General features: G+C 34.7%; 1 protein-coding gene across 1 annotated transcript; it reads left to right on the top strand.

Moving 5' to 3' along the window:
- The first annotated feature begins 6,103 nt into the window (after positions 1 to 6,103).
- Positions 6,104 to 17,889, top strand: LOC144964380 (coenzyme Q-binding protein COQ10 homolog B, mitochondrial-like). The gene is given in 5 exon segments (XM_078898559.1): positions 6,104 to 6,255; positions 9,209 to 9,406; positions 10,317 to 10,512; positions 11,588 to 11,689; positions 12,434 to 17,889. Coding segments are annotated over 5 exon segments (762 nt in total). The 5' UTR covers positions 6,104 to 6,154; the 3' UTR covers positions 12,599 to 17,889.
- The last annotated feature ends 8,097 nt before the right edge of the window (positions 17,890 to 25,986 follow it).

Raw genomic sequence — 25,986 nt, 5'->3', positions numbered from 1 at the left:
TCGTTTGTCACACATAACTCCAGTTACCTTCCTCCAATTATTCCAGCCTGCCCGTATCTCCTTCTTAACCTCCATCTAATTGCCCCATCTCCTTATACAGTTTTTTTCTAAGTATTTGAATTGGTTTGTCTCTGGCATATTCTCTTCTCATATCTTTATTTGTGGGCCTGCTCTCTGTTGTCTAATGCACAAATACTCTGTCTTCGATCTGCTTACCCCTAATCCCCTCCTTTCCAACACCCGTTTCCAACCCTCCAGTTCCTTTTCCGCCTCAGCTTTTGTACCATTCAAAAGTACTACATCATCCGCATACATCATGTTCCATGGTGTCTCTCGCCGAATGGGTTCTGTTAGGACATCCATTACTATTGCAAACAGAAGTGGGCTGAGAGCAGATCCCTGGTGTAATCCAACTCTTACAATAAATGGATAAGTTGAGCCAACAGCTGTCCTTACCACAATTTTGTTTCCTTTGCGCATCTCTTGAATACCATTTTGAGTAGTCTGTGGACAGTACCGAGTGTAAGGGGGGGGGGGGGGGGGGGGGGGGGGGGTAACAGAGAAAGTTATCTTCTCTCATCTTCACTGATACATTCTTCACTTCAGTCAATCTTCGAATTTGTTCATTTCTCACTTCATCTTTTCTTGACCTTTTCAACATCCTCATTTCTGCCACCTCAACTTCTTTATCTTGTGTCTTTGTTGTAGCTGATGTGTTTAAGGCTGTGTTGATATGGTTTATCCGTCTGTCGGGTGTTGTGATTTTTTAAACTAAACGCGTGACATCAATTCTTTTTAGACCGCCATTTGGATGATTAGTTCTCACAAGATTCCATCAACTATACTAAAGACATTTATAGTTTCCTGTGTTGGGACGGCTAATCTTGCGGGAAGAACTAGAGTGTATTTTACTTACATGTTGTGCGGCTATGTGGTCTTGTGGTATGACACTCGCTTTCGGATCGGAAGGTCCTGGGTTCGAGCCTCTCGCTCGGCGCATAGTTAAGTCCTTGGATAAGGCTCTTCACTCACATTCTCTCACTGCACTCAGGTGTAAAATGAGTACCTGGCCGTTAACAGCGTTGTCTTTGTCCGAAAAATTGTAATATCACCTAACTGGCGGCATGTCCCGTCCTACATGTTAAATGTTGCTGTTGACCAGGGACCCCTTGTAAAGCGCTTTGAGCACATTTTAGTGGATATTGCACTATATAAAGCTCAATTTATTTATTACTATTATTAATCACTACAAAAAATAAAACTTTTAATTCAAGGTGAGCAATTATGTACGTTTACTGTTTATTATGCAAGTGGGGGAGGGATGTGTAACACCCGTGCTGTGTAATTCACTTAGTTTAGCAATCAGTGAATCATGACCGATGTTTCTATTTTTACGAAACCCGCCGAAACCCATGGTCCCAGGTTCATTGTCCACTGCTGCCTACTTCCCATAACGTTGTCGGGTTTCGTCGGGTTTCGTAAAAAAGAAACACCCTCCTCCTCCTTCTCCCATAGTCCCATGCTCACTCCCCATTGGTGTACACTTCCCATAACATTGTCGGGTTTCGGCGGGTTTCGTCGGGTTTCGTAAAAAAAGGAACACCCATCGTAACTGTTCGTGCAGTGCCCGTTAACTGCCGTACTCTGGAAAACACATATTTAAAAAATTAGGCCAGAAAACTCGTCCTTCAAATATCAATCGACTTAAATGACCTTCATCTTGGGGAAAAACTCTCAAACTTGGGACGTCGCGAGGTCTTCCTTAAGGTCACAGATTTGAGAGTTGTTGGGGTTTTTTTTGTTTTGTTTTTTTGTTTGTTTGTTTTTCTTTTGTTTTATTCTTTGTTTTTTATTTTGTTTCTTTGTTTGTTTTGTTTTGTTTTTTTTGTTTTTTTTTTTTTTTGGGGGGGGGGGGGGGGTTTATTTGTGTCTTTTTTTTGTTGTTGTTTTTTCTCTCTCCGAAGATAAGGATCATTTAGTGTTTTCTGGGGTACGACAGTTAACTGGTTGAGGATTTGCCGAAGACAGAGATTGACAAAAGTGTGTATCTTGGCTGATGTGGTCAAGGTTCTTCGCCAGGTCTCTGACCCATAGAGAAGGACTGCTTAAACATTTTTTAAAGAGTTTTTATATAGCGCAATATCCACTCGAAGTCTCAAAGCGCTTTACAAGGGGCCCGAGGCCAATAGCAACACTTAACATGAAGGACGAGACATGACGCCTGTTAGTAGGCGATATTACATTTTTTTCCGGACACACAAACGTCGTTAACGACCAAGTAATCATAATTTTACATCTGAGTACCGTGAGAGAATGTGAGTAGAAAGCCTTTTCCAAGGACTCAACTATGCGCCGAGCGCGGCTCGATCCCAGGACCTTCCGATCCGAAAGCGAGTGTCATACCACTAGACCACATAGCCGCAAAAATTAGTGTTAAAGATTTTAAGTTTGGTGTTTGTGTAGATGATGGAAGCTCTCTATATTATTGGTCTCAATATGGCAAGGACTTGGCGTGATTAGTTCAAATGGTTTGGAGAAGAACAAACCAAGAGTAAATGGATGTCCAGGTGAGGGGCAGAAAGTGGCGATGGGTTGGCCATATCCTGCGGAAAGAGCCCTGTAATATGACCTAGCAGGCTCTCGAATGGAACCCACAGGGCAAGAGGAAATGGGGTCGTCCAATACAGATCCGGATCACCAAGATTTGTGCGTCTCCAATCCTACTTGGAGTGAGGCAAAGGCCTAGGACAGAAGAAGATGGAAGAGTGCTGGCGAGGTCCTATGCTTCGCCAGGGGCCAAAAGGCATAAGTCAAGTCAAGATAGAAAGAGTGAAATTGACGTCACTCGGCTCTTAGTTATTGTTTTTCGACCGCAAATTAAGTGGTTCGTTTTTACCAAGTCTTTAAAAAATGGAATCCTTCAGAACCATTAGGCTCTTTTATATCCCGGTTTTTGTAGCGTGAAATGCGAAATTTCAATTCCTTAATGATAATAATAATAATAATAATAATAATAATAATAATAATAATAATAATAATAATAATAATAATAATAATAATAATAATAATAATAATAATAATAATAATAATAATAAATAATAATAATAATAATAATAATAATATAATAATAATAATAATAATAATAATAATAATAATAATAATAATAATAATAATAATAATAATAATAAGCATTAAGCATATTTCTATAGCGCCTTTCGTCAAAACCTCAAAGCCCTTTAAAAAAACAAAAAGGACATTGTTTACCCGGGTAATACTGTTGCAAGTCCAATCAACCAATATATTAACATTTAGAGAGAAAACGGGCATCAAAAACTTCATAAATACAAAAATCACATAGATATCTACAACACATTTAAAATTCAATCAAATAAATATTTTCTGAATAGATATGTTTTCAGAGGTTTTTTTTTTTTTTTTGGTTTTTTTTTTTTTTTTGAAAAAGTCTATTGAGCTCGAAAATCTCACAGATTGAGGGAGATCCTTCCAAAGCGTGGGTCCGAATTTCATAAGAGACCTTTCACCGAAGTATTTAAGTTTAGTTTTAGGAGATACTAAGAATTTTAAATCGTGAGATCTAAGATTTCTCAGCTCGCTTTCCTTTGGACAGAACACTAGTCTGTCGCAAAGTACTTTCTATCAGATCCAACAGACCTAGCTACCCAATCACTGCTGGGTGGAAAGGGTTGTCGGGAAAAATAAATTTCGAATTCACCCGGGATCAATCTCGGCCTCTTTATGTGTGAAGCAATTGCTCTATCAACTGAGTTATCGGGACCCTTGAGTAAGTATTTTAACAGATTATAAACCTTAAAGGATTTGTTTTTTTGATACGATTAACATGGCGGCAGAACAGATGGGTTTTTGGTGCGGCATGTGGTCTAGTGGTAAGACACTCGCTTTCGGATCGGAAGGTCCTGGGTTCGAGCCTCGCAAATTGAAAAGATTGTTCACCTATTTTACGCAAAATCTTAGGTCTGACAAGGATTGATTGGTCATTGCTTGACCTCAAGTTTCTATTGGGGACATAGATGTTTAGAAGGTCTTTAATATAGGAGGGACTTTTAGTGTTCAAGGGTTTGTAGACAACAGTACAAATCTCATAAGCAACTCTTTTTTTTCCACAGGAAGCCAATGTAACTCACGGAGAAGGAGAGTTGCTGACGGGTATTGAGTACAATGAGTCTGGCTGCGTTATTTTGAGCAACCTGAAGTTTACTCTTTGACTTTAGCTAAATTCGCCCAGAGGGAGTTACAATAGTCCAATTTGGACAAAACAAGGGAATTAATTAAAAGTTCTGCTATAATATGCTTCGGTATTAAATGACGAATTTTGCTTATTTTTTCATTTCAATGTTGGTGCATAGATTGTATGGTGCCATTCACGTAAAGATCTTAATCAATGATGACGCCAAGGTTTTTTTTTTTTTTTTTTTTTTTGCTTTATTTGAACATTCTATTGTACTGTTTCTGAGGGTAATACGTGATTTATTTGCCTGTTTAAGGATACTCGGCCTTCCACACATTAAGATCTCAGTTTAATATCACTTTTAATTTTAACTCATTAAAACAGCTCGAAATTCGTTGCATTAAGAATTGTTAATTACTTAGGGGTACTGAATCATAAATTTGCGTATCATCTACATAAACATGACAACTCAGATTGAATCTGGATATCACACTAGAAAGGGGCTCCATATGTACAATGAAAAGGACAGGGCCAAGAACAGAGCCTTGTGGCACTCCAAAGTTTAGTAAAACGTGCTCTGACTGAACACCATTCACCACGACAGTCTGCCATCAATCCTATAAATATGGTGTAATCCATTTAAGGACAATTCCTTTTACGCTAAACATATTTTCTAGTCTTTTAAACAAAATGTCATGGTCAATTGTGTCGAAAACAGCTAGAAGATCTAAAAGGCATTTATATTGTTAGCATCGGCGTTACATAACAAGTCATTTAAAATTTTAAGAAGCCCTTCTTCAGTACTGTGTTGCTGTTTGTAGGCTTACTGAAAGGGTTGTTCCAAACTGTTGTTCTTAAGATGAGATGATAATTGTGTCAGTACTACCTTCTCCAAGAGTTTTGACCAAAAAAAAAAGTAAATTTGATACCGGACGATAATTGTTTAATATACTGTGGTCCAGTGATGGTTTCTTCAGAAGTGGTTTGAAAAGGGCACTTTTAAAGCCCGATAGAACTTCGTCAGCCAGTAGGCATGTATTTATGAGTGATGTAATGGATGGTAAGAATGTATCGATGGGGCTGGCAAAAAGCTGTGCTGGTCAGGTATCAAGGTCGCAGGATTTAATGGGGGCTTTTGTGATCAACTCTTTTATGAAACTGAATGAAACATCACGATAGACTCTCCCCCCCCCCCATGTAAATGATAGCCGTTTGGGTAATTTTGTTATTTGCTCTCTTTTCAACCTTGCACTGCGGCTGACGCCTGAATTATTCTAACATTTTTTCCTGATAGACCCTTAAGTAAAATTTCTCTGAGAATGAAAGCGGGAATCTTATATTTATGGTTGTCACATTATTTCTCATTCTGTTAAATTATTTAAAAAAATAACTTTTTATTTAAAAAAAAAAAAAAAAAAAAAAAAAAAGAAAAGAAAAAGAAAAGTTGATGCTTGAAATATATCGATATTATCATGCCCAAGAAAACTAGCTACTGTCTTGAATCATGCCCAGCCTTTCCTCTGGCATAAATAACATTTTCATTCATGTTATATTTCGACTAAATAGTTAACCTATCTTGCAGTTAGCAGTTTAATTTTCACGCCATTCAAAGAAAATTATTCCAAAAATCTAACATAAAATCAGCGATGCTTTTGGATGGAGACTTTAAAAAACTGTTAAATTGATTCTTTATTGAATTATGGTTTTCAACTTTAATTTTAGTGCACTCTTAATTTTGTTTGTATGTTTTGTTAAGTTATACAATTGTAGGTAATAATACTTTAAAAAATACTTTTGCGAATCTTTTTCTTCACGATATCTATTTTTAGATTGGTTGACTAAAAAACTAGGATTTCATTGATTAGTAGCGGGGTGAGAGGTGAAGTGATAAAATAGAAGAAAACAAATTAGTTAGGTGATCGGTAACGATCAGATAGGACAACGGCGATGGCAGGACTTCTGTCATCTCGTTCTAGGGTTTTCGGTATTTGTTTATCTTTTTCAAGCAAGGAAATTCCGAAAAGAAATGTTTTCTGTAGTCAACGACAGTAAGTATAATATTATCTTCGCAAAGTTGAATGAACTTTTCCAAGTCAAAGCATTTGTCAATGACAAAAAAGTCGGTCACCGTTGAAGTTGACACTTACCTAGACCTAACGAAGACAAGTTCAAGTTCATTTATGACTTTTTATCTGATTTTATTTTTTATCCATCCTCATATGGATCTGGTTGTATTATTGATTAAAATATGGTCACTGTCAAAATCAAAGATTCCAAAGCCCTGTCACAGTCACTTTATTTATACTTATACTTATACAAGTACAAGGAAAATGATAGATCTGCTAACAAACACAAATTTTAAAGGGAGGCTTTCCGAAAGCTCCTACATCCCCAGTATTCTTTGTTTTTTTTAATAATGTTTTGGGAGGATGGAAACTTAAAAAGAAAAAGGGCTCCCCCTCCCAAACCCACTACTAGAACATTATATATTATAAAAAACAAAGAATACTGGGGATGTAGTAGTAGGCAGTTTAGTGAGCAGCAGCAGTGGCAGTCAAATTTTGACCCAACTCGCCCATAGGAAAGTTGTGACTGGAAATTGCCGTTCACGTTTTGGGGGGTTCAATTAAAGATGCATAACTTCGTTATAAAAAGAGGAATATCGCAGATATTTTGGTATCATTATTTTCGTCTTTCAATTTCCTTTTAAATGGTGCCAATTAAGGAAAAATCCATTAATAATTCCAGAAGTTATATGAAGTTAAAATTTGGCAATTTTCAAATGCATGAATTTTTTTATTTACCTCGTGTGTTTTTAAAATTTAAACGCTTGTTTTTAGAATAACATCTAAACTTTATTCATGCCAAATTTCAGGGCCCTATATCGATGCGCAGACACCTTTTAACTCTGCGCCGAAATGCCATGTTTACATTATCTTCTCATCATGGTTGCCGGGCGATATCGATATTCATATCGATATTTTAAATTTAGTTATGTATTATGTTAAATTTAGTCCATAATATTTTCAGTACTATTATTTACTATGTTTTTATTTTGAATACATACTTTCCAACTTTATTTATGGGCATTTTATAGTTTTTGTTTTAAAAGTTCGTATATTTCTTCTCTTTGTGAAATCCGATATTAATAATATCGATATTTTAAAAATACCAATTGCTTTGATTTTAATTTATTTTGCCATCAAGTTTTTTTCTCATATGTTTAGATATGTTTATTATCATTTTGTATCCTTATTCCAAAAGCCTTAGCCTTATTAATTATTATGGTAAGAAGTCATACTAGTTATAAATTTTGACAACCCTACACATTGAGAGAGAAAGTGGGGGGAGGGGGGAATAAAATGATATTAATTGTCAGTTCAAATGATGTAATAGCAATAAACCCAAAGTGGTTCAGCAGAATTTTTTAAAGTATTAAAAGCCAGAACTTTCCTTCTAATTATAATAGGGAATCTGTTTCAATTTATTTGAACTTTTTCAATCTACCATTTTATTTATATGCTATTAAATTGCCATAGGTAAAAATAAACTCATTATGTCATTACACAACATGTTTATATCTTTTCATTTAAATACTCTCAAACCCTTTTTTATTCTCTATGTATTAATTAAAAGAGGGTAATTATTTGCAATTGTTTCAGTGAGATATTGGGGATAAATCCAAAAGTGATAGGGTCTAGAGCAAATTCTTTCTTACGTCTAGCCGAGTTTTTGATTATGTAACATTTGCGTCATATTATGTAATAATGTGTTAATTTGAAATGTTTATCTTCCTCTTTATTAATGTAAATGCATTGTCCTCGATAAGACGAACATTTTGGTATACAATATATGATAACTCCATATTGACTGTTTTAACCATTTTTTATTAACATCACGCGTTTTCGGTCACAACTTTGCAATGGTAATTTTGGGGTAAAAATCGGTCTGAAATTTCAGACTTTGAACTGCCGTAACTACATTTCTAATCAAGATAGAAACAAAATTCAAACTGTTTTGTATTCTGTGTTGCCAGCTCTTTCATATGATATTGGTTTCAAGTGTGTGAGGTACATTTAGAATTTCTATTAAACTCCCTAGTAGTAGGAGCTTTCGGAAGGCCTCCCATTAAAAAAAATGTATTGCAGAAAGATAGATCTTTTGACCAATGCATGCCGTAATGTTCACTACTAGGGAACCTATTTTAAGAGTTTTCTAAGTAAAATGCTAGCGATTATTAAGACAGAGGCAGGGGAGTATTAAAATGTTAAAATAGGTGGGGAAGTTGGGATTATAATTTCTGATATCACAAAAATCTTGTGATAAAGATGAAGAATTTGCCTTATCGACAACAGCCATTTGTAGATTTCAACAGGCTGCACAACGTCATCGTCCAACCAAGCTGATGATAGATAGAATTTACAAGACTTGAAGAGGATTTATAATCCAAAGACCAAAATTCAGAAATATCATCTTCTTCACTATCGACACTTTTTACAAGCCCTTCCTATATAATATATCTAATCTTAATTGACATCGTCTCATATATTTGCATTTGTCATTGTTTTATCTTTATTTTCAACAAATTAAACAATTATATTTATGTTTTACTTTTACCAGTGTCCATATGTCAATATACAAATAAAATTACTGCTCTCTAAATTATATAAATGAATATATATATATATATATATATATATATATATATATATATATATATATATATATATATATATATATATATATATATATATATATGCTCTCTTTAAAAAAAAAATGTTATGTTATTGTTGAATGTTGGGAAAAATTGGTCGGCTTTAAATGTTTGTAAAATCTCTTCTGTCGGATAAGTTATTTTTAAAATAAAAATTGACAAGAAATTTCAAGGCTTGAAAAAAAAAAAAATATATATATAAATTTTTGTTTTTGTTTTTTGTTTCAATACCAAGCCTTATATGCAACACCAACTGATCAATCATCTTTTCACTTTTTGTGTTTCAGACTCCATCCTCTAGGAGGGAAGCCTTTAAAGTTAGAATTCCTAGATAATTCTTTATCAAAGTCCAAGAGAGATGGTACGACTGCCCAACCCCACTCGGTTCTAAATCTCCAAACCTTCCCGCGTAGACAACTTTTCAATTTACCCAAGATTCCGACGGCGACAAAGCGGAAAGAATATTCTGAAAGACGAGTTTTGGGGTAAGCTTGAAGGAAAAATGTTAAAATTTTATGATTGCATTGCAAAGCTTTATGGTCTGAGATATATATTTTATTTTATATAGTGGTCAATTCTTAGAGTATGGTATTTGAGCGAGTCAAACTTTTTTTTTCTTTTCAACGTCCCCACAGGATTAGTTTCACCGGCGGTGTTGCTCCAGTTTCTCTGGTTGAGTTAGACTCGCTCAAATACCATACTACTATTCTTATTGACAATTCATGTAAAATTCCAAACAATTCCTTCTACATCAAATCAATGGCAGTCATACTTCCAGTATAAGTAATAATACCCACTATTTTAATGTATTGTATTTATCACTCTTCTCACCAATGATGCCCTTATTTTAAAAAAAGCAAAAACTTGACTCTTCAGTTTGTCGAAGAGTTTCAGTCAATTTTTATAGAGCTCATTTACAGGTCTAAAACAAAGTCTATCTAATTTGTGTTTGGTGAAAGGGGTTCCACATAGCTCAGTTGGTAGAGCACTTGCTTCACATGCAAAGGGGTCATGATCGATTCCTAATGCAGTCGAGTTTTTTTTTTCCCCGACCCTCCTGTCTACCCAGCAGTGAATTGGTAACTGGTTCTATTAGATCTGATAGAAAGTAACTTTGCAATAGATTATCCTCTTATCCAAAGGGTAGCCATCAATATTGTTATTGTTTGTTTCACGATATAGAAACCAGAATAAACTCTGGCTCCATGAGCTCTGAAGGACTGTTAAATTTTATTTTTTTTTTTTGGGGGGGGGGGGGGGGGGTGTTAAAAAGTTGATGAAATGGATTGTATTTATTTGAAATGTTGAAATGAGTTGGATAATTATAATAAATAAGTCATAATCGTTATAGATCTAAATATCTTATAGTTTGTTCTAATTTTTTTCCCTTGTCAGGTATTCAATGGAACAGATGTATGACATTGTGGCAGACGTGGCCAGCTACCCTGAGTTTGTGCCGTGGTGCACCAAGTCAGACATCTTTGAGGTTCGATCTAACGGTTTCAAAGCACGGTTGGAGGTTGGTTTCCCTCCTCTGAAGGAGAGATATGTTTCCACTGTGAAACTGGTGCGGCCAACTTAGTTCATGTAAGTATGGCATTTGAATTATTTTATAATAATGTGTCTTTATTGTCCTCAAAATAGTGGCAATTTGTCATTTGGTTACACATTTATAACAATACAATATTATATAGAACATACATAAAACATGATATAGTGCCATATATACACAACACACATATATTATGCATACTAGTAACATCGTAGTCATCGACATCATCATCAGCTTCATCATAACAACCTTCCTAATATTTCCATTATATTCAATTTGTTTAATTTTCCATGCAATCTTGCGACGATTAAAAATAATGATGATAATTTGGACATTCCATTTTTAATCTTTAGGATAGCAAGACTGTTGTTTATAGTTGGGTCTCGGATAGCTCAGTTGGTAGAGCACTTGCTTCACAATCAACGCCATCCACCACTCCAAAAAAGTGGTTTCAAATGTAGTAACTATCTCGAGTTCCTCTCCACTCTTAAGACTTTACAGAAGGGTTCAAGTTTACAACTGTAATCTTTTCAGACATTGACTTTCTTCTTGACTTTTAGCAAGAGTTTTATCACTGTCACTACTCAATACGTGAATGGAATTTACTTACTTACTTACTTATCCGAACCAGCGACCACCTTAGCTCTAGCCCTTCGGTCTTGTGCCATGACGTAGAAGTTAGACGTCTTTTGACGTGAATGCAACAAACTACCACATGACATAATAGACATCACAGACCCAACATCATTTCAACGCGTTTTGTTTTCCACATATACAAAAAACACCGGGAGGATTGAATGATTTGAGTGACAGAATTAGTGTGATGTGATACGATACGTAACATTCATGTGTATCAGATTGGCGATGATGGGCACAGTGTGCCTTTTGCATCATATGGTCTTGAACTTGAATTACTCTCCCGGTGTAAAATGTTAAGTCTGTGGTTATATTATAACAAGTTATATTCTGATAATAAATGATGTGATTTATTTATAATAGGAGAAATTATTGTTTGACATAAATCTGGTTTGACCATTTAGGGCGAAAGTTGTTTAATTTTGGAAAAAAAAACAAACTTTTCTGATTTTTTTGGTTTTGTTTTCATCCTTTTCAGAGTGAATGTTCAGAGGGTAAACTTTTCAGCCAGCTCATCAACCTTTGGAAATTCAGTCCTGGCATTCCAGGGAATCCAAAAACTTGTACTTTGGACTTTGCTGTAAGTGATTACATTCATCAGAGCCTGGGATTTAAAGTTCAGTGCCCTTAATTTTCCGCTTTTTGGCGGAATTTCGTCTTCTCCAGCTTTTCAACTCTTTAGCCATTAGCTGATGTTCATTGTAAAAAAAAAATCAATGAAGAAAAAAAATTCTTTTTTTTTTCTCTTCTTTGAGCATAATCTCCACGGCTTCTAGCAGCTTAGTGTATCTTTTTTCATGCTTGACATGGAAACCGACAATTTGTGTACAGTAAATGACAACATCATTCATAAGTATAGTTTAAAAAAAAAAACAAAAAAAAAAAACAGTCATTTTATTTGAGTAGCTACCGTATGCTGTACAGAAAACGATGTCTTCTTTTGTCTCCTGCATCTTCGATGAGTTGATGTTTCATTAGTCATTGGATTAAAAAAAAAAAGAACTTGAGCTTTTATATTGCGCAATATCCACTAAACGTGCTCAAAGTGCTTTACAAAGAGTCCCTGGCCAACAGCAACACTGAACATGTAGGACGACACATGATGCCTGTTATGCGATATTACAGAGACAATGCTGTTAACGGCCAGGTACTCATTGTACACCTGAGCATGGTGAGAGAATATGAGTAAAGAGCCTTTTTCAAGGACTCGACTAAGCGCCGAGCAAGGCTCGAACCCAGGACCGTCTGATCCGTAAGTGAGTGTCATATCACAAGACCACATCGTCGCACGTTATGAATGTAAGATTTTATTCTTTCCCTCCAGGTTATCTTCGAGTTTCGATCCCAACTCCATTCTAAATTAGCCACAGTTTTCTTTGATGAGATTGTGAGGACGATGGTGAAATCTTTCCTGAAGAGGGCGTACACAAAGCACGGTCCGGAGTCTATACGAAGCCAAAAGCCCAAAGTGTTAGCCTACGTGACTTGACCTCGGGTTTTTCTATAGTTTGTTGTTTGTGTATTATAGCTAGATAGAGAATATAATAATTTATGTTATAAAACTTTTCTATTTCAATATGTGTCAGTGCATGACTGAATCGGTCGGAAGGTGAAAATTTTGGATTTGCATTTTTTTTTCTTTTCATTTTCTGAAAGAATATGCTCCCCAGAGCATATTACTCGTTATTTGAAGTAAATCGGATGATTTTTCATCAAGTTATGGTCAGATGTTTGGGAAAGGTATCCAGCAACTTTTCCCACATTTCATACTTTTTAAACTTGACTAGCTGTAAAAAATATTTAGAAGTATTTAGAAGTGAAATTAAGCTTTGATGTTTCCCGATGTACAAAAAGGGTTGATTTAATCCATTTTTGACAAGAACTCATTTTTGATAAAAATTGACTTTCTATTTCTAGCTAAACTTGGCAATATCTCAGTTCAAACCTTTTCACCATCTGACTGATTATGTCATTCACTGTAACATATAACTTATTTTATTTTGAATGTGGTAACCACATTGGACTGAATGAGCACACAGACTTTTTATCACACTGTTGTTTAATAGCAGTCTATGATTTTATTATTAATAATAATAATAATAATAATAATAATAATAATAATAATAATAATAATAATATATGGTTTTTATATTTCATTTTACCCCGTATATCAACAAGCTCAAAGCGCTTAACAGTAATGTTGCTACTTTCACTCAAACATACAACCACTCAAACATGCAATATGAAACAAAGCAATATAATTCTACAGTGCTACATATTAGAAAGACATGTTTTGATTTATTTTTTAAAGAAATCTGCATTATTACTATCTCTGATATATATTGGCAGGGAGTTCCAGATGAAGGGTGCTGAATGTTCAAACGCATGCTCGCCGATTTTGGTATATTATTATTATTATTATTATTATTATTATTATTATTATTATTATTATTATTATTATTATTATTATTATTATTATTATTATTGTTATTATTATTATTATTATTATAATTATTATTATTATTGTTTTTCTTTTTCATTTCTCAAACTTCTAGTGTTTGTAAAACTGAATTTGAGATTATGTTTATCTGTATGGCCCTTTATCCATTTAAAAAAAATAAAAAAATTTTCTCTCTTCTAAAGTAGTTATTGTCAATGTGGCAATTGTAATATTAGTAAAAGCAAACATCGTTCTTATTAAAAAAAAATAAAAGTTGAGCTTTTATATAGCGCATTATCCATTAAACGTGCTCAAACGCTTTACAAGAGGTCCCTGACCAACAGGAACACTTTAACATGTAGGATGAAACATGACGTCTCTTAGGCCATATTACAATTATTTTCGGACAAAGACAATGCTGTTAACGTCCAGGTACACATTTTACACCTGAGTACAGTGAGAGAATGTGATTAAAGAGTCTTTTCCAAGGATTCAACTATGCGCAGAGTGAAGCTCGAACCCAGGACCTTCTGGTCTGAAAGCGAGTGTCATACCACAAGACCACATAGCCACAAATATATTATATAATGATGGTTGTTTGTTTTCTTTGGTCATTTAATGTTAATGAGTTATCAAGCTTATTTTGATGGTTTTTGTTGTTGGTTTTTATCTTTTTGCTTTTTACTTAGGACACTGACATAAATGTGATTCTTTATGTGACAGATTTTGCCGAAAAATGGAAGGTCGCTACAACAGTTTCAGCTCTTTGGCCTTTTAGCTTAGTTTATTGATTTTAAAGGAAGTGAATCTTATATGTCTTCATAAATCTTGCGTTTTTGTTGGATATCAGGGTTGCTTAGTAAGAGTAGTTGAACACGTTTCATAAAATACACGCTTTGAATTGTCCTGATTGAACGACACTTTTGTGTATTTATTATTTATTCCTCATCAACTACACATTATATTAAACCAGTGAATTATAATTTATGATGTATTTATATTTCTTACCTGAAATTCATTGTGATGGTGACTAAAATATACCAGTGTGCTGATTCGGTAAGATTTGAGAGTAATTTATGATGGAATGTTTTGTGCTTGATTTTTATTTGCCTTATACTTTAACCAGTTAAGTGGTGTATTATGGAAAGAAAATTTGGCCAGAAAACTCATCTTTCAAATCTTGATCGATTTAAATGACCCCCATCCTGGCAAAAACTTGGCATGGTACCTGGTTTTAGAGTTTTTTGCCGAAATGAGAGTCATTTAAATCGATTGATGTTTGAGGGACGAGTTTTCTGGCCAAATTTTTGAATTAGTGTCTTTCCAGAGTACGGCAGTTAACTGGTTAATGATGGTTGTCAGGTGTAATGATATGTGCAACTAATAGTAGTGGTAGTAAAAAACTAATGAGATTCCTAATTTTACCAGTAGATGTGAGTAGGATTTGCATACATCAATTTGATTTTTATTCATTTAAAATATTTATTTGTTTGTCTATTTGATTATTTATATGCTAATTTATTTATTTGTCCTTTCATTATCTTTTAAAACCTTTAAAAAAAATTTTCATTTGCTTTAAATCAAATTTATTTTATGGTCAATTCTTTATTTTTCAAAATTATTAAGTAGTTGCTTTTAAGGGTTTAATTGTGGCACTTACTCTAACACCGCCTATCGGTCAAGGTGATGATGACCAGGAGAAGATGGAGTAATTCAATTGGTGCTGACCCTATTTAGTGCACGTAAATATTTTTTGAGACGGCCCTTGATAAAAGTTGTCTACGAAGTGTCTATAATGTATGGTTCCATTTTGCCATGTAAATGTAAATCATAATTGTTACTCAAATTTTAGATCGTTTTTGGGTTTTTTTCTTTTGGGTGGGGGGGGGGGGGGGGGTTGTACATTATAAGCATTTAAGTGTATCTTTAGTGCTCATCGGTGTTTTTGGATTTAATGTGTAGTCACAGATACACAGATGACTTGGTCCAGGGATCTTTTATTATTTTTGTTTGTTCTTATCTCAATTGGAATCGTCTCCATGTCTTAATTTATATCGATTTCTTTTGAGTGCATGTAAAATATGCGTCATTGACTTTCTCATCATCTTTAGCTTCTGTTTTCCTATTTCGACCTGAAAAGACATCAGCATCCATGACCTGAACAATGTTTATAAAGACCAGATTTTAAATATACTGAACAGCAAAATAAACGCACCACTTTTGAAATCATTGTATGCAAGATTAGTCATATTCTTATTCTGTTTTTATAAAATGAAAGTTTGTTTTTATCCTGAACAAAACTATGTGGAACATTGTAGAAATTGATCCTATCAACATGTGAACAAGATCAAAATAAAAATGTACATAGAAATTTTACACATAACACACAATTAATCACAAAATGTTAAATAATTTATATTGAGTGTGTCTACCTCTAGCTTTAATTCATTGATCGAATTTATTGTTGGATTTGTTCTTGGGTGATCATCTTCCACTCCTCTATCACTGCTTGTGTAAGTCTTGCAATGTTCTGGGCATTTCTTTCCCTGATCTTGTAGACAGGAGAATGTTCTGGCAATCTCGTAGGCCGCAGTAGATTTTTCAAGATCTGCTCATTCCTAACAGTGCTGACAACTGTCCGTTGAAAATGAAGACATTGGTGCTGCTGTGTCAAAATATAACTGACATGATATGGCTTTCTGCATTTTAAATGTCCTCTTTTAAATGGAAATGGCTGGGTCACACTCTTCGAATGAAAAAGTCCAGATTGCCTCACATAGCACTAAGATGGTCCCCACCGGGAAAGAGAAAGAGAGGCAGACCATTGGTCACCTGGAGGAGGAGGGAAGTTGAAGAGGAGATGAAAGAGGCTGGGAAGACATGAGCTGAGCTGTCTGGCCCAGGACAGAGATACCTGGAGAAACTTTGTTGGTGCCTTATGTTCCACCAATGAACCAGGAGGATAAGTAAGCAAGTCTCTTATATCTCTTCTGACAGTATCATGTCTCCAGGATGCAAAATAAGGCGGAATGTTACATCGTGTAATTTGGCATTTTGATACATCATCTTAATAGTCGAATATCAAACACTTAGAGTAAAAAGTTCTCATCATGTCATAACCATCTTGTCAGATTCAGAGAAAGATGTAGTTTTTCATGGTGTCCTTTATTTGTTGGTTACTGATCTCACTAATATATTATAGAGGTTGCAAAAGTGGTGCATTAATTTTGATGTTCTGTATATTTCATAGCGATACTAAGCTGCTAGAAGCTGCGGATTTTTAAAGAGTAATAAACAAAAATGAATAATATACTAACTTTAAAAAAGAACAAAATACCAAACACAGAACGTTTTGGGATTAAAACCCTACTTAAGCCAACATGAATAAAAATTTTAATACATTTCCTAAAAGCCAGATAGACGTCAGATAAATATTTGACCTTGACCATAAAGTGTAATATAGGTTGTTTTAAATCGCTTTAATTGTTTTTTAAACTTAAACACTTCAAATCATTGTGCGACCTGTATTAAAATATATTGGCATATATCTGTGATGAACGAGCTTTACATGAATTACCACGAAATGCAAAATGATAAACAGCCAATGTCATGTGATACCGCTGGATTCAAACTTGACGTGTACCAACCGCCATCATGTTTCCTTCTTTCCCTTGCCATTTATGTATACACTGTGTGTATACTATTGGTTCTCTGGGTGGGGATCCTGACCTCCCATAGTGGGCAGGGAGGTACATACTGTGTCTTCTATCCCGTTATATCTGTTTTCCAACATGCTTTCTGTCTTTGTCTCGGAATGAGATTACTTGGTTTTGTCCTGGCACTGGCCGGAATCCTAGCTGGGAGTGAGGGAAACAGTCGAATGCATAGTTTTGGGAGATGATATTTTTTTCCTTGTAAATCATCTCTCTGTTATGTATTATTATATTTATTTTGAATGTATAATGTAAGCATTTTGAGTGTATTCCTCTTTGTTGGATTCTGTGCTTGTGTCTGGATGAGACTTGTAGGTGATTTCAAACTAAGTACATTGGTGGTATGCTCTTGGAATCTACATCTGATCCCTATTTGTTCTCAGGTCCCCTTTGTCTTACCTTTTCTTGGGTGCTTTAATTGTAATTCTAGAACTTTTTACTATCCCATATTCTCCCTTTTTACTAGCGCTGATATAACCTAAATGTCTTGCAAGCGCCTTAAAACCCTTAAAAACAAACAAACAAACTATTGGTTCTCTGAGACCATCAAAATCTAAAATTGTACAATTGTATCAATTTTCTTTTAATTTGGAACACATAAATATCAATTATTGTTGCTGTCTTTTATGCAAGAATGTTTCATGTTGAATTATTGTTTGCGATTAAATTTATATTGCCTTGTAAAAAAGATAAATGAATAAATTATGAAATTGTTGTTTTTTTCATTGCATTTTTCGTCTTTGCTTGGTTTATTTAAGAATAATAAATTGAAAAAAAAACCTATTTACAAACTTGATATTTAGAGAAGTGGCTGGGCGGTGGCCTATGTTGAGTGTAGTTATTCATAGGGTCGGGTCCTTTGACTTCTCATGATGGGCAGGAGGTCACGCTGTGTCTTCTATCTCCTTATAAAGATAGTATATCTGTTTTCCGAGTTGCTTTCTGTCTTAGTCTTGGAATGAGATTACTTAGTTTTGTCCCAGCCCTGTCTGGAGTCCTTGACTGGGAGGGAAACAGTCAAATGTATAATTATACAGAGCTGCCAACCTACTGCAAAAAATGCGGAATTGTACCCATTTTCAGTGATTGTACGCTTGTACACATTTCCCCCAAGATTGTACCCATTTTTAGTGTGCAGAGTCACTTCAGTTTTCTTTAGTTGTTATTCATATTATATTACTAGCCTATTGAGAAACCTTGGTGACTAAGTGGATATTCATATATTTTTTGACCAATTATGATCTTCATGCTGGGAGGTAGAATCCTGAAAGGATTGGATTATAGTCTTGGGAACATCATTGTTTCTGCAATTGAGCTTGTGTGGTGTGACTTTATGTAATTATACCTTCCTCTTACTTTCACAATGGTTAGTTTCCATCGATTTCAGAATTGTACCCATTTTTATGAAATCTCCCCCATTTTGAGGTCCCATTGTACACATTCTCATCAGATGGGGTTGGCAGCTCTGATTATAGTTTTGAGAGATATTATTTCCCTTGTAAATCATCTCTCTGTTATGTATTGTTAGTTATGTATTCTGTAAACATTTGAGTGCGTTCCTCTTAGTCTGGATGACACTAAGGTGATCTCAAACTAAGTACTGGGTGGGGATCCTGACCTCTCATAGCGGGCAGGGAGGTACATACTGTGTCTTCTATCTCCTTATATCTGTTATCCAACATGCTTTCTGTCTTTGTCTTGGAATGAGATTTCTTGGTTTTGTCCTGGCCCTCGGATATTTTTTTCCTTGTAAATCATCTCTCTGTTATGTATTATTTTATTGTTATGTTTAATGTTTAATGTAAGCATTTGAGTGTATTCCTCTTTGTTGGATTTTGTGCTTGTGTCCGGATGAGACTTATAGGTGGTCTCAAACGAAGTACTTTGATAGTGTGCTCTTGGAATCTACATCTGATCCCTATTTGTTCCCAATTCCCCTATGTCTTACTTTTTCTTGGGTGCTTATTTGTAATTCTAGAACTTTTTACTATCCCATTTTCTTCCTTTTTACTGGCGCTGATATAACCTAAATGTGTTGCAAGCGCCGTAAAACCCTTAAAAACAAAAACAAACTAAATACATTGATAGGTAGAGTGCTCTTGGAATCTACATCTGTTTCCTGTTTGAACAAATTCCCCCCTTGTCTCACTGTTTCTTGGGTGCTTTGATAGTATATCTAAAATATTTTGAATATTCCATTTTCTTCTTTTAACTGGCGCTGATATGACCTGAACGCCGTAAAACTCTTAAAAACAAAAACTGTAGCAACGGTCAACCGCGGTTACTAAGGCCATCCGGGGTTACTTAGGCCATCCGGGGTTACTTAGGCCATCCGGGATTACTTAGGCCATCCGGGGTTACTTAGGCCACTTATTTGAATAAAAAAAGGTTGCTTTTAAAAAAGTTAAATTCATGAGTGCTTATTAGATCTATTGGGTTCTAATTATTTACAAGATAAAAGCTACATGTAATTTTTCTTTTAAAATAAGCAATCTTGTTTTCAGTAAGTGGCCTAAGTTACCCCGGGTGGCCTAAGTAGTCGCAGTTGACGGTACCATTAGGGTGGGGAAATCATTTAGCCCTCCCAGGGCCATTGGATTTTTCACCGGTCCGCAATGTTGCTGCCTGGGTGGGGTCTTTTGACCTCCCACTCCAATGGTGAGCAGGAGGTCACTTCCTGTGTCTTCTATCCCCCTATATCTGCTTTCTGAGTTGCTCTCTGTCTTTGTTTTAGAATGGTTTTGTTTTTTTTTGTTTGCTTGTTTGTTGCTTTAGGTCTCTTCCAACACAATTGAGGTTATAGAGAGACCGCTGAAACAAAAAAACAAGCAATCCAACAAAAATAGTACAAATGTAAATCAAAATCATAACCTAAAGATATCATAAGCTAAATTATAAATAACCAAGAACAAACAGGCAGAGGATTTACAGGAAAAAAAATATCCCCTGTCAAAAATACAATCACAAACCAAAGAAGCAGGATAGGCTAGTAAAGAGAAGAGAAAACGACATCACTATCGGATCGTACACCCATGCGAACAACATAGGTATATGATTCAAGGGTGATGCTCCCATCCAACCACCCGCGTTTTAGAATGGGATTACTTTATTATTTTCATTTAACCAGTGCTGAAATGACCAATGTTTCAAGAGCCATTGAACTCAAAAAATAAAACAAAACAAACGAATAAAGATAAATATAGAATAGAGTGGCTGATTGGTTAAGACATTGCATTGTAATCCTGAAGGTCCCGGGTTCGAGCCCAGCTTCAATTTCCTTTTTTTTCCTTGGGCAAGATGATTAAACCCCAATTTGCTCACTTGGACATGGGGGATTCCTGTTGACATCAGACACCTTGGTTAATGAATAAGCTACATTCCTTCATGGAATGCCTAGGCGACGATATCTTATGATGTCTTGGCGGAAGGCGTCATTTTTTAAGAATGCATCCAATTTGTTGGAAAAGAAAATGAAAAAGTTGTCCTACTTATCCAAAGAGAATGACAAGACGGAACTAAGAATGTTTGTACATGATCATTATCACAATTTATTCCATATTTCATAGTCATACAAAGTCTTCACTTTAAACCACGGATACCAAAACAAAAAACAATGCAATAAATAAATACTAAAGCAATTAACCCGTTAACGGCCTTACTCCGGAAAGACCCGGATAATATTTCAAACTTTGACCAGAAAACTATCCTTCAAAAATCGATAAATTAACTCACTCAACCCTAACACCGACTATATCCGTAGTTTACCCATGTTACTTTTACCTCATACCTATTTATTACATGTTTATGAGACAAATTATAGGCGTCGTATCAAAGCAAATGTTTTTAGTTTTTGCATTTTAAGGATAGTTGAATAAAACCATCTATGCACATGCTTATTTTTAATACATTTTTTCCAAATTCGAAAAGTAGCAAAAATCTCTAGGATTGAGTGAGTTAAACGACTCTCACTCTCATCTTGACAAAAAAAAAACAAAAAAAAAAAAAAACAAAACAAAACAAAAAACAAACAAAACCTTTTACTCTATCCTTACCAGCCATTTTCAAGATTTCCCCAAAAACGTCACACCCAACTAACACAAAATAGATTTTTTGTCACTCAGACATAATAGCAGTAAAATTCTTGCAACACATAACTTCTTTAGCAAAAACATGCTCTACAACACACTGTTCATTTTCGTTAAATTTTGTGATGTACAAAAGAAACTTGAATAAGAAAAATGTTGGTTGTATCGTAACGAATGTGACGATTTTCCTGTGGTTGGTATGGAAATGGTTAATCAAGACCTCGACAGCAGATCCCTGATACATGGTGTAATTTGAGAGTTTTGGCCAAGATAAGGATCATTTAATATTTTTCTGTCCAATTTTATTTTACTGCGTGTCTTCCCAAAGTACGACAGGCAACTGGTTATAATATGTGTAAAACATAATAATAATAATAATAATAATAATAATAATAATAATAATAATAATAATAATAATAATAATAATAATAATAATAATAATAATAATAATAATAATAATTTTTTATCAATGTAACAATAGATATGTATGCAATCCATCACTCTTCAATATCTTAAACCAACAGAGCAATTTGGGTTCGAACCTCAATGGAGGCACTTCGATTTTTCCCCCTCATGGCTCTCGGCGTTGTTTTTAAAGACTCTTCCTTATATTCTATTATAAAATTCAATTTAAAAAAATCTACAATGAAAACCCTCCACAAACTAATGAAACTGTTCTATACAAAAGCTAATACAAATCTTTCAAGTTTTTGGAAAAAACAAAAATCAGCAGCAACAAATACCAAAATTATTAAGTAAATGTTTTTTTATTGTTGTTTTATTGTTTGTTTTTTTTTGTTTTGTTTTTAGTTTTTTTGTTGTTGTTTTTTTTTTTTTTTTTGTTGTTGTACGGCATTATTTGTGACGTCGTGCGACGGTTTGGTCCGGAAGAGAGCATGCCAACATTGAGCATGGTTTGAGATCACCTAAAAGTTTCATCCTGACACAAGCACTGGTCTTCAATAAGAGGGTACACTCATATGTTTATAAATCATATGTTTAAAAATTTCAACACATGACAGGGAGATAATTTACAAGGGAAAAAATATCATCTCCCAAAATTATACCTATATATTGGACTGTTTCCCTCCCAGCCAAGGACTCCAGCCAGGGTCAGGACACGACTAAGTAATCTCCAAGACAAAGCCAGAAAGCAATTGGAAAACAGATGTAATGGGATAGACGACACAGTAAGTACCTCTCTGCCCAATATGGGAGGTCATGAACACCACACAGCATTTGAACATAGGCGAATGAAAAACAATAAATTGTCAACAGCAGTGTTGATTTGTAATGCAATAGAATGCAATCGTCGTAGCGTCACTTCCTTCCTAATGACGCATGGTAACTTAGTAACACTGGCTTTAAACTATCGGAACAATGGCGGACGCCCTTATGAAATATTTCTCCGACGAGCATAAAAGTGTATCCAGAGGAGAAAAACATTATAAATATGATCTTGTTTTGACTTTTATACATTCTGAGCACAAGACATATGAAAGGTTCTAGCCAGCTTGAAGAATAAAAAGTAATGATTTTCTTTGTTTAGAACCAATATGGCCGCCGTTGCCGGGCGGCGTGACATCAGACTACTGAATCCATTGGAAAACAGATGCTCTCTGCCCAATATGGGAGGCCATGTAGCCCACCCAGCATTTGAACATAGGCGAATGAAAAACAATAAATTGTCAACAGCAATGTTGATTTGTAATGTAATTATATTGCCTTTCAACGCTTGGTCAAAACCTTGAGATAAGCAAATGCTCACAAAATGTAGGGCCGACTGAATTGGCTACTCGGCATGCAGCTACGTTGGCTATGTTCTACATCATATATTATTTCATGACAAACTTTATACACAAATCAAAATAGCTTACTTTCATTTTATCACGATACATTGTAATTGTTTTATACAGAATATCGATTCAATATTATGCAGCATTAAAAAAAAAAACAAACAATGTTATAAAGAGTAAAATCTAAAATATTTCGGTATCACAGAAAAAATGTGTTTAAAAATAAAGCTACGTTATACAACCAATTATTCCTATCACATACAAAGAGCTGGAGACTCGTTTGGACTTGAATTACTTCCGGTTCTCAGTTGGATTATCTCAAATGGGTTTTTGTTTTCCTTTGTCGATAATAATTTTTTGGAGTTAAAACAATCCAAACTATTAAACAAATCTCTTTATCCATATTCATCCTCATCATCATCATTATCATCATCATCGTCGTCGTCGTCATCATCATCATTATCATCATCATCATCATCATCATCATGATAATCATCATCATCATCATCATCATCATCATCATCATCATCATCATCATCAGATAATCATCATCATCATCATCATCATCATCATCATCACCATCATCATCATCATCATCATTATCATCATCATCTTCTTCTTCTTCTTCTTCTTCTTCTTCTTCCCCCCCCCCCCCCCCCGCCCCCCTCCTAATCGTCTTTTTCACCCAATAACCACATCAACCGTGTTCAAGTGGTGTGAATAATCCCTTCATCAGTGGCGTCATGAATAAATATCGACAAAGATGCATTGATATGGTAAATTAAATTATCACAACTTTGCCACAGACACACACACACACACACACACACACACACACACAAACACACAAGAAAATAAAAGACCAAAAAAAGAAGAAAAATAAAAAACGTTTTGGTAAAGGTTACGTTATATCACCAAAAGTGGGGCTTTTTTCTTTGTTAACAACGATAAAATATCTATAATATTTACAAATGTAATGCCATAACGATAATAACAAATAAATACAATTCACATCCAAATAGCACATTTCTGCAGTTACACCGTCCTCAAGGCCCTTCATACCGATAATACGCGCTTTACCAGTTAACTGCCGCACTCTGAAAAAAATAATGTATTCAAAAATTTGGCCAGAAAAAATCGTCGTTCAAAAATCGATCGATTTAGATGACCTTCAACTTGGAAAAAAAATTCAAACCTGGGCATGGGACTTCTCGCGATACGTCCCAGGTTTAAGAGTTTTTGTCAAGATGAAGGTCATTTAAATCGATTGCTATTTAAAGGACGAGTTATCTGGCCAAATTATAAAATAAGACGCGTCTTTCCAGAGTACGGGAGTTAACTGGCTAAAATAAAAACAATTGGAATAAGGCTGCTACTGAGTTATGTCCCTGTAAATATAGTAGTATAATAATAAAATCAATCACCTTGATTATGAGACTGGGGCAGCTTTTTCTAGCCTCAGAATCTACAGTTGAAGATTTTAGATGTCAGCAAACAGACTGTGAACAAAAACTTGCAGATCATAAACCACACACAATGTACAAGTGGGGTCTCTGGAATTCTCATCCAAACCTGCGCAAATTTTGTAGGTCAAACGTCCTTCTTACAAGTGACAAGATCTTAAAACCAGCTGTTCATTATAGTTTTATTTTTTAAGAAGGGAGATAACTGACCATCATACTCACTGTCTTACACCTCATAAAAACAGCATGAATTCCAATCATCTATTTTGTTTTGTTCTATATTAAATAAAATAAAATTTGCTAATTTCAAACCAGCGTTTCAATCTGAAAGGTAAACCCCTCCCCCCCCTCCCAAAAAAAAAACCAACAAACCAAAAAAAAAAAAAAAAACAACAAAAAAAGCAGGATACAGTGTTTACCATTAGTTCCCGAGGCAACCAAATATACGAGTATCTTTTCAACACTCATACTTCCTAACTGGAGGTCGATCGCGCGTGCTGCACTATTTCGCTGAACACGAACACCCCCTCCCCCTTCCACAATGCAAAAAAAAAAAAAACAAAAAAAAAAAAAACAACAACAACAACAAAAAAAACATTTTATTTCATTCCGACAAGAAGACTACTTGAAATTTAAAATATCGATTACCCAAGACGTCAGACTCTATGGATTACATCGACTTTCGTACGTCATTAGGGGTTCCTTATTTGAAGCAAAACTATTTAGCAAAATGAACAATGAATGTAAACAATATTATAAACGGAGTAAAATCTAAAATATTTCGGTATCACAGAAAAAAAAAGTGTTTAAAAATAAAGCTACACGTTCTACAACCAATTATTCCTATCACATACAAAGAGCTGGAGACTCGTTTGGACTTGAATTACTTCCGGTTCTCAGTTGGATTATCTCAAGTGGGTTTTTGTTTTCCTTGTCGATAATAATTTTTTGGAGTTAAAACAATCCAAACTATTAAACAAATCTCTTTATCCATATTCATCCTCATCATCATCATCATCATCATCATCGTCGTCGTCGTCGTCATCATCATTATCATCATCGTCGTCAATGATGTAAAAATGTTCAGACAGAAGACATAGAGCTCAGCTAGTCTCAGGATCGGATAAGTAATTATATATAAGTAGGTTAAAGACTTAAAAGTTCCAAGGGCCAAAAATGAGAAAAATGCACTTTTTTTCTTTTTTTTTTTGTTTTTCTCAAATTGCGGCAATATTAGAAACACACAATCATGGTAAACAATAAAGAATAAATAAATGATAAGTATTTGAATTTCATGATGTCTATAAGGCTATACAGGAAAAATCTTAGATGAACACTAGAACGTAGAAATAAAAACAACATAAATCTATACTTGGATAA

The sequence above is a fragment of the Berghia stephanieae genome, chromosome 2 (assembly GCF_034508935.2).
Source record: "Berghia stephanieae isolate SIO BIC M18660-M18661 chromosome 2, UCSD_Bste_1.3, whole genome shotgun sequence".
Taxonomy (NCBI): domain Eukaryota; kingdom Metazoa; phylum Mollusca; class Gastropoda; order Nudibranchia; family Aeolidiidae; genus Berghia; species Berghia stephanieae.
This window is presented reverse-complemented; position numbering and strand designations above follow the sequence as displayed.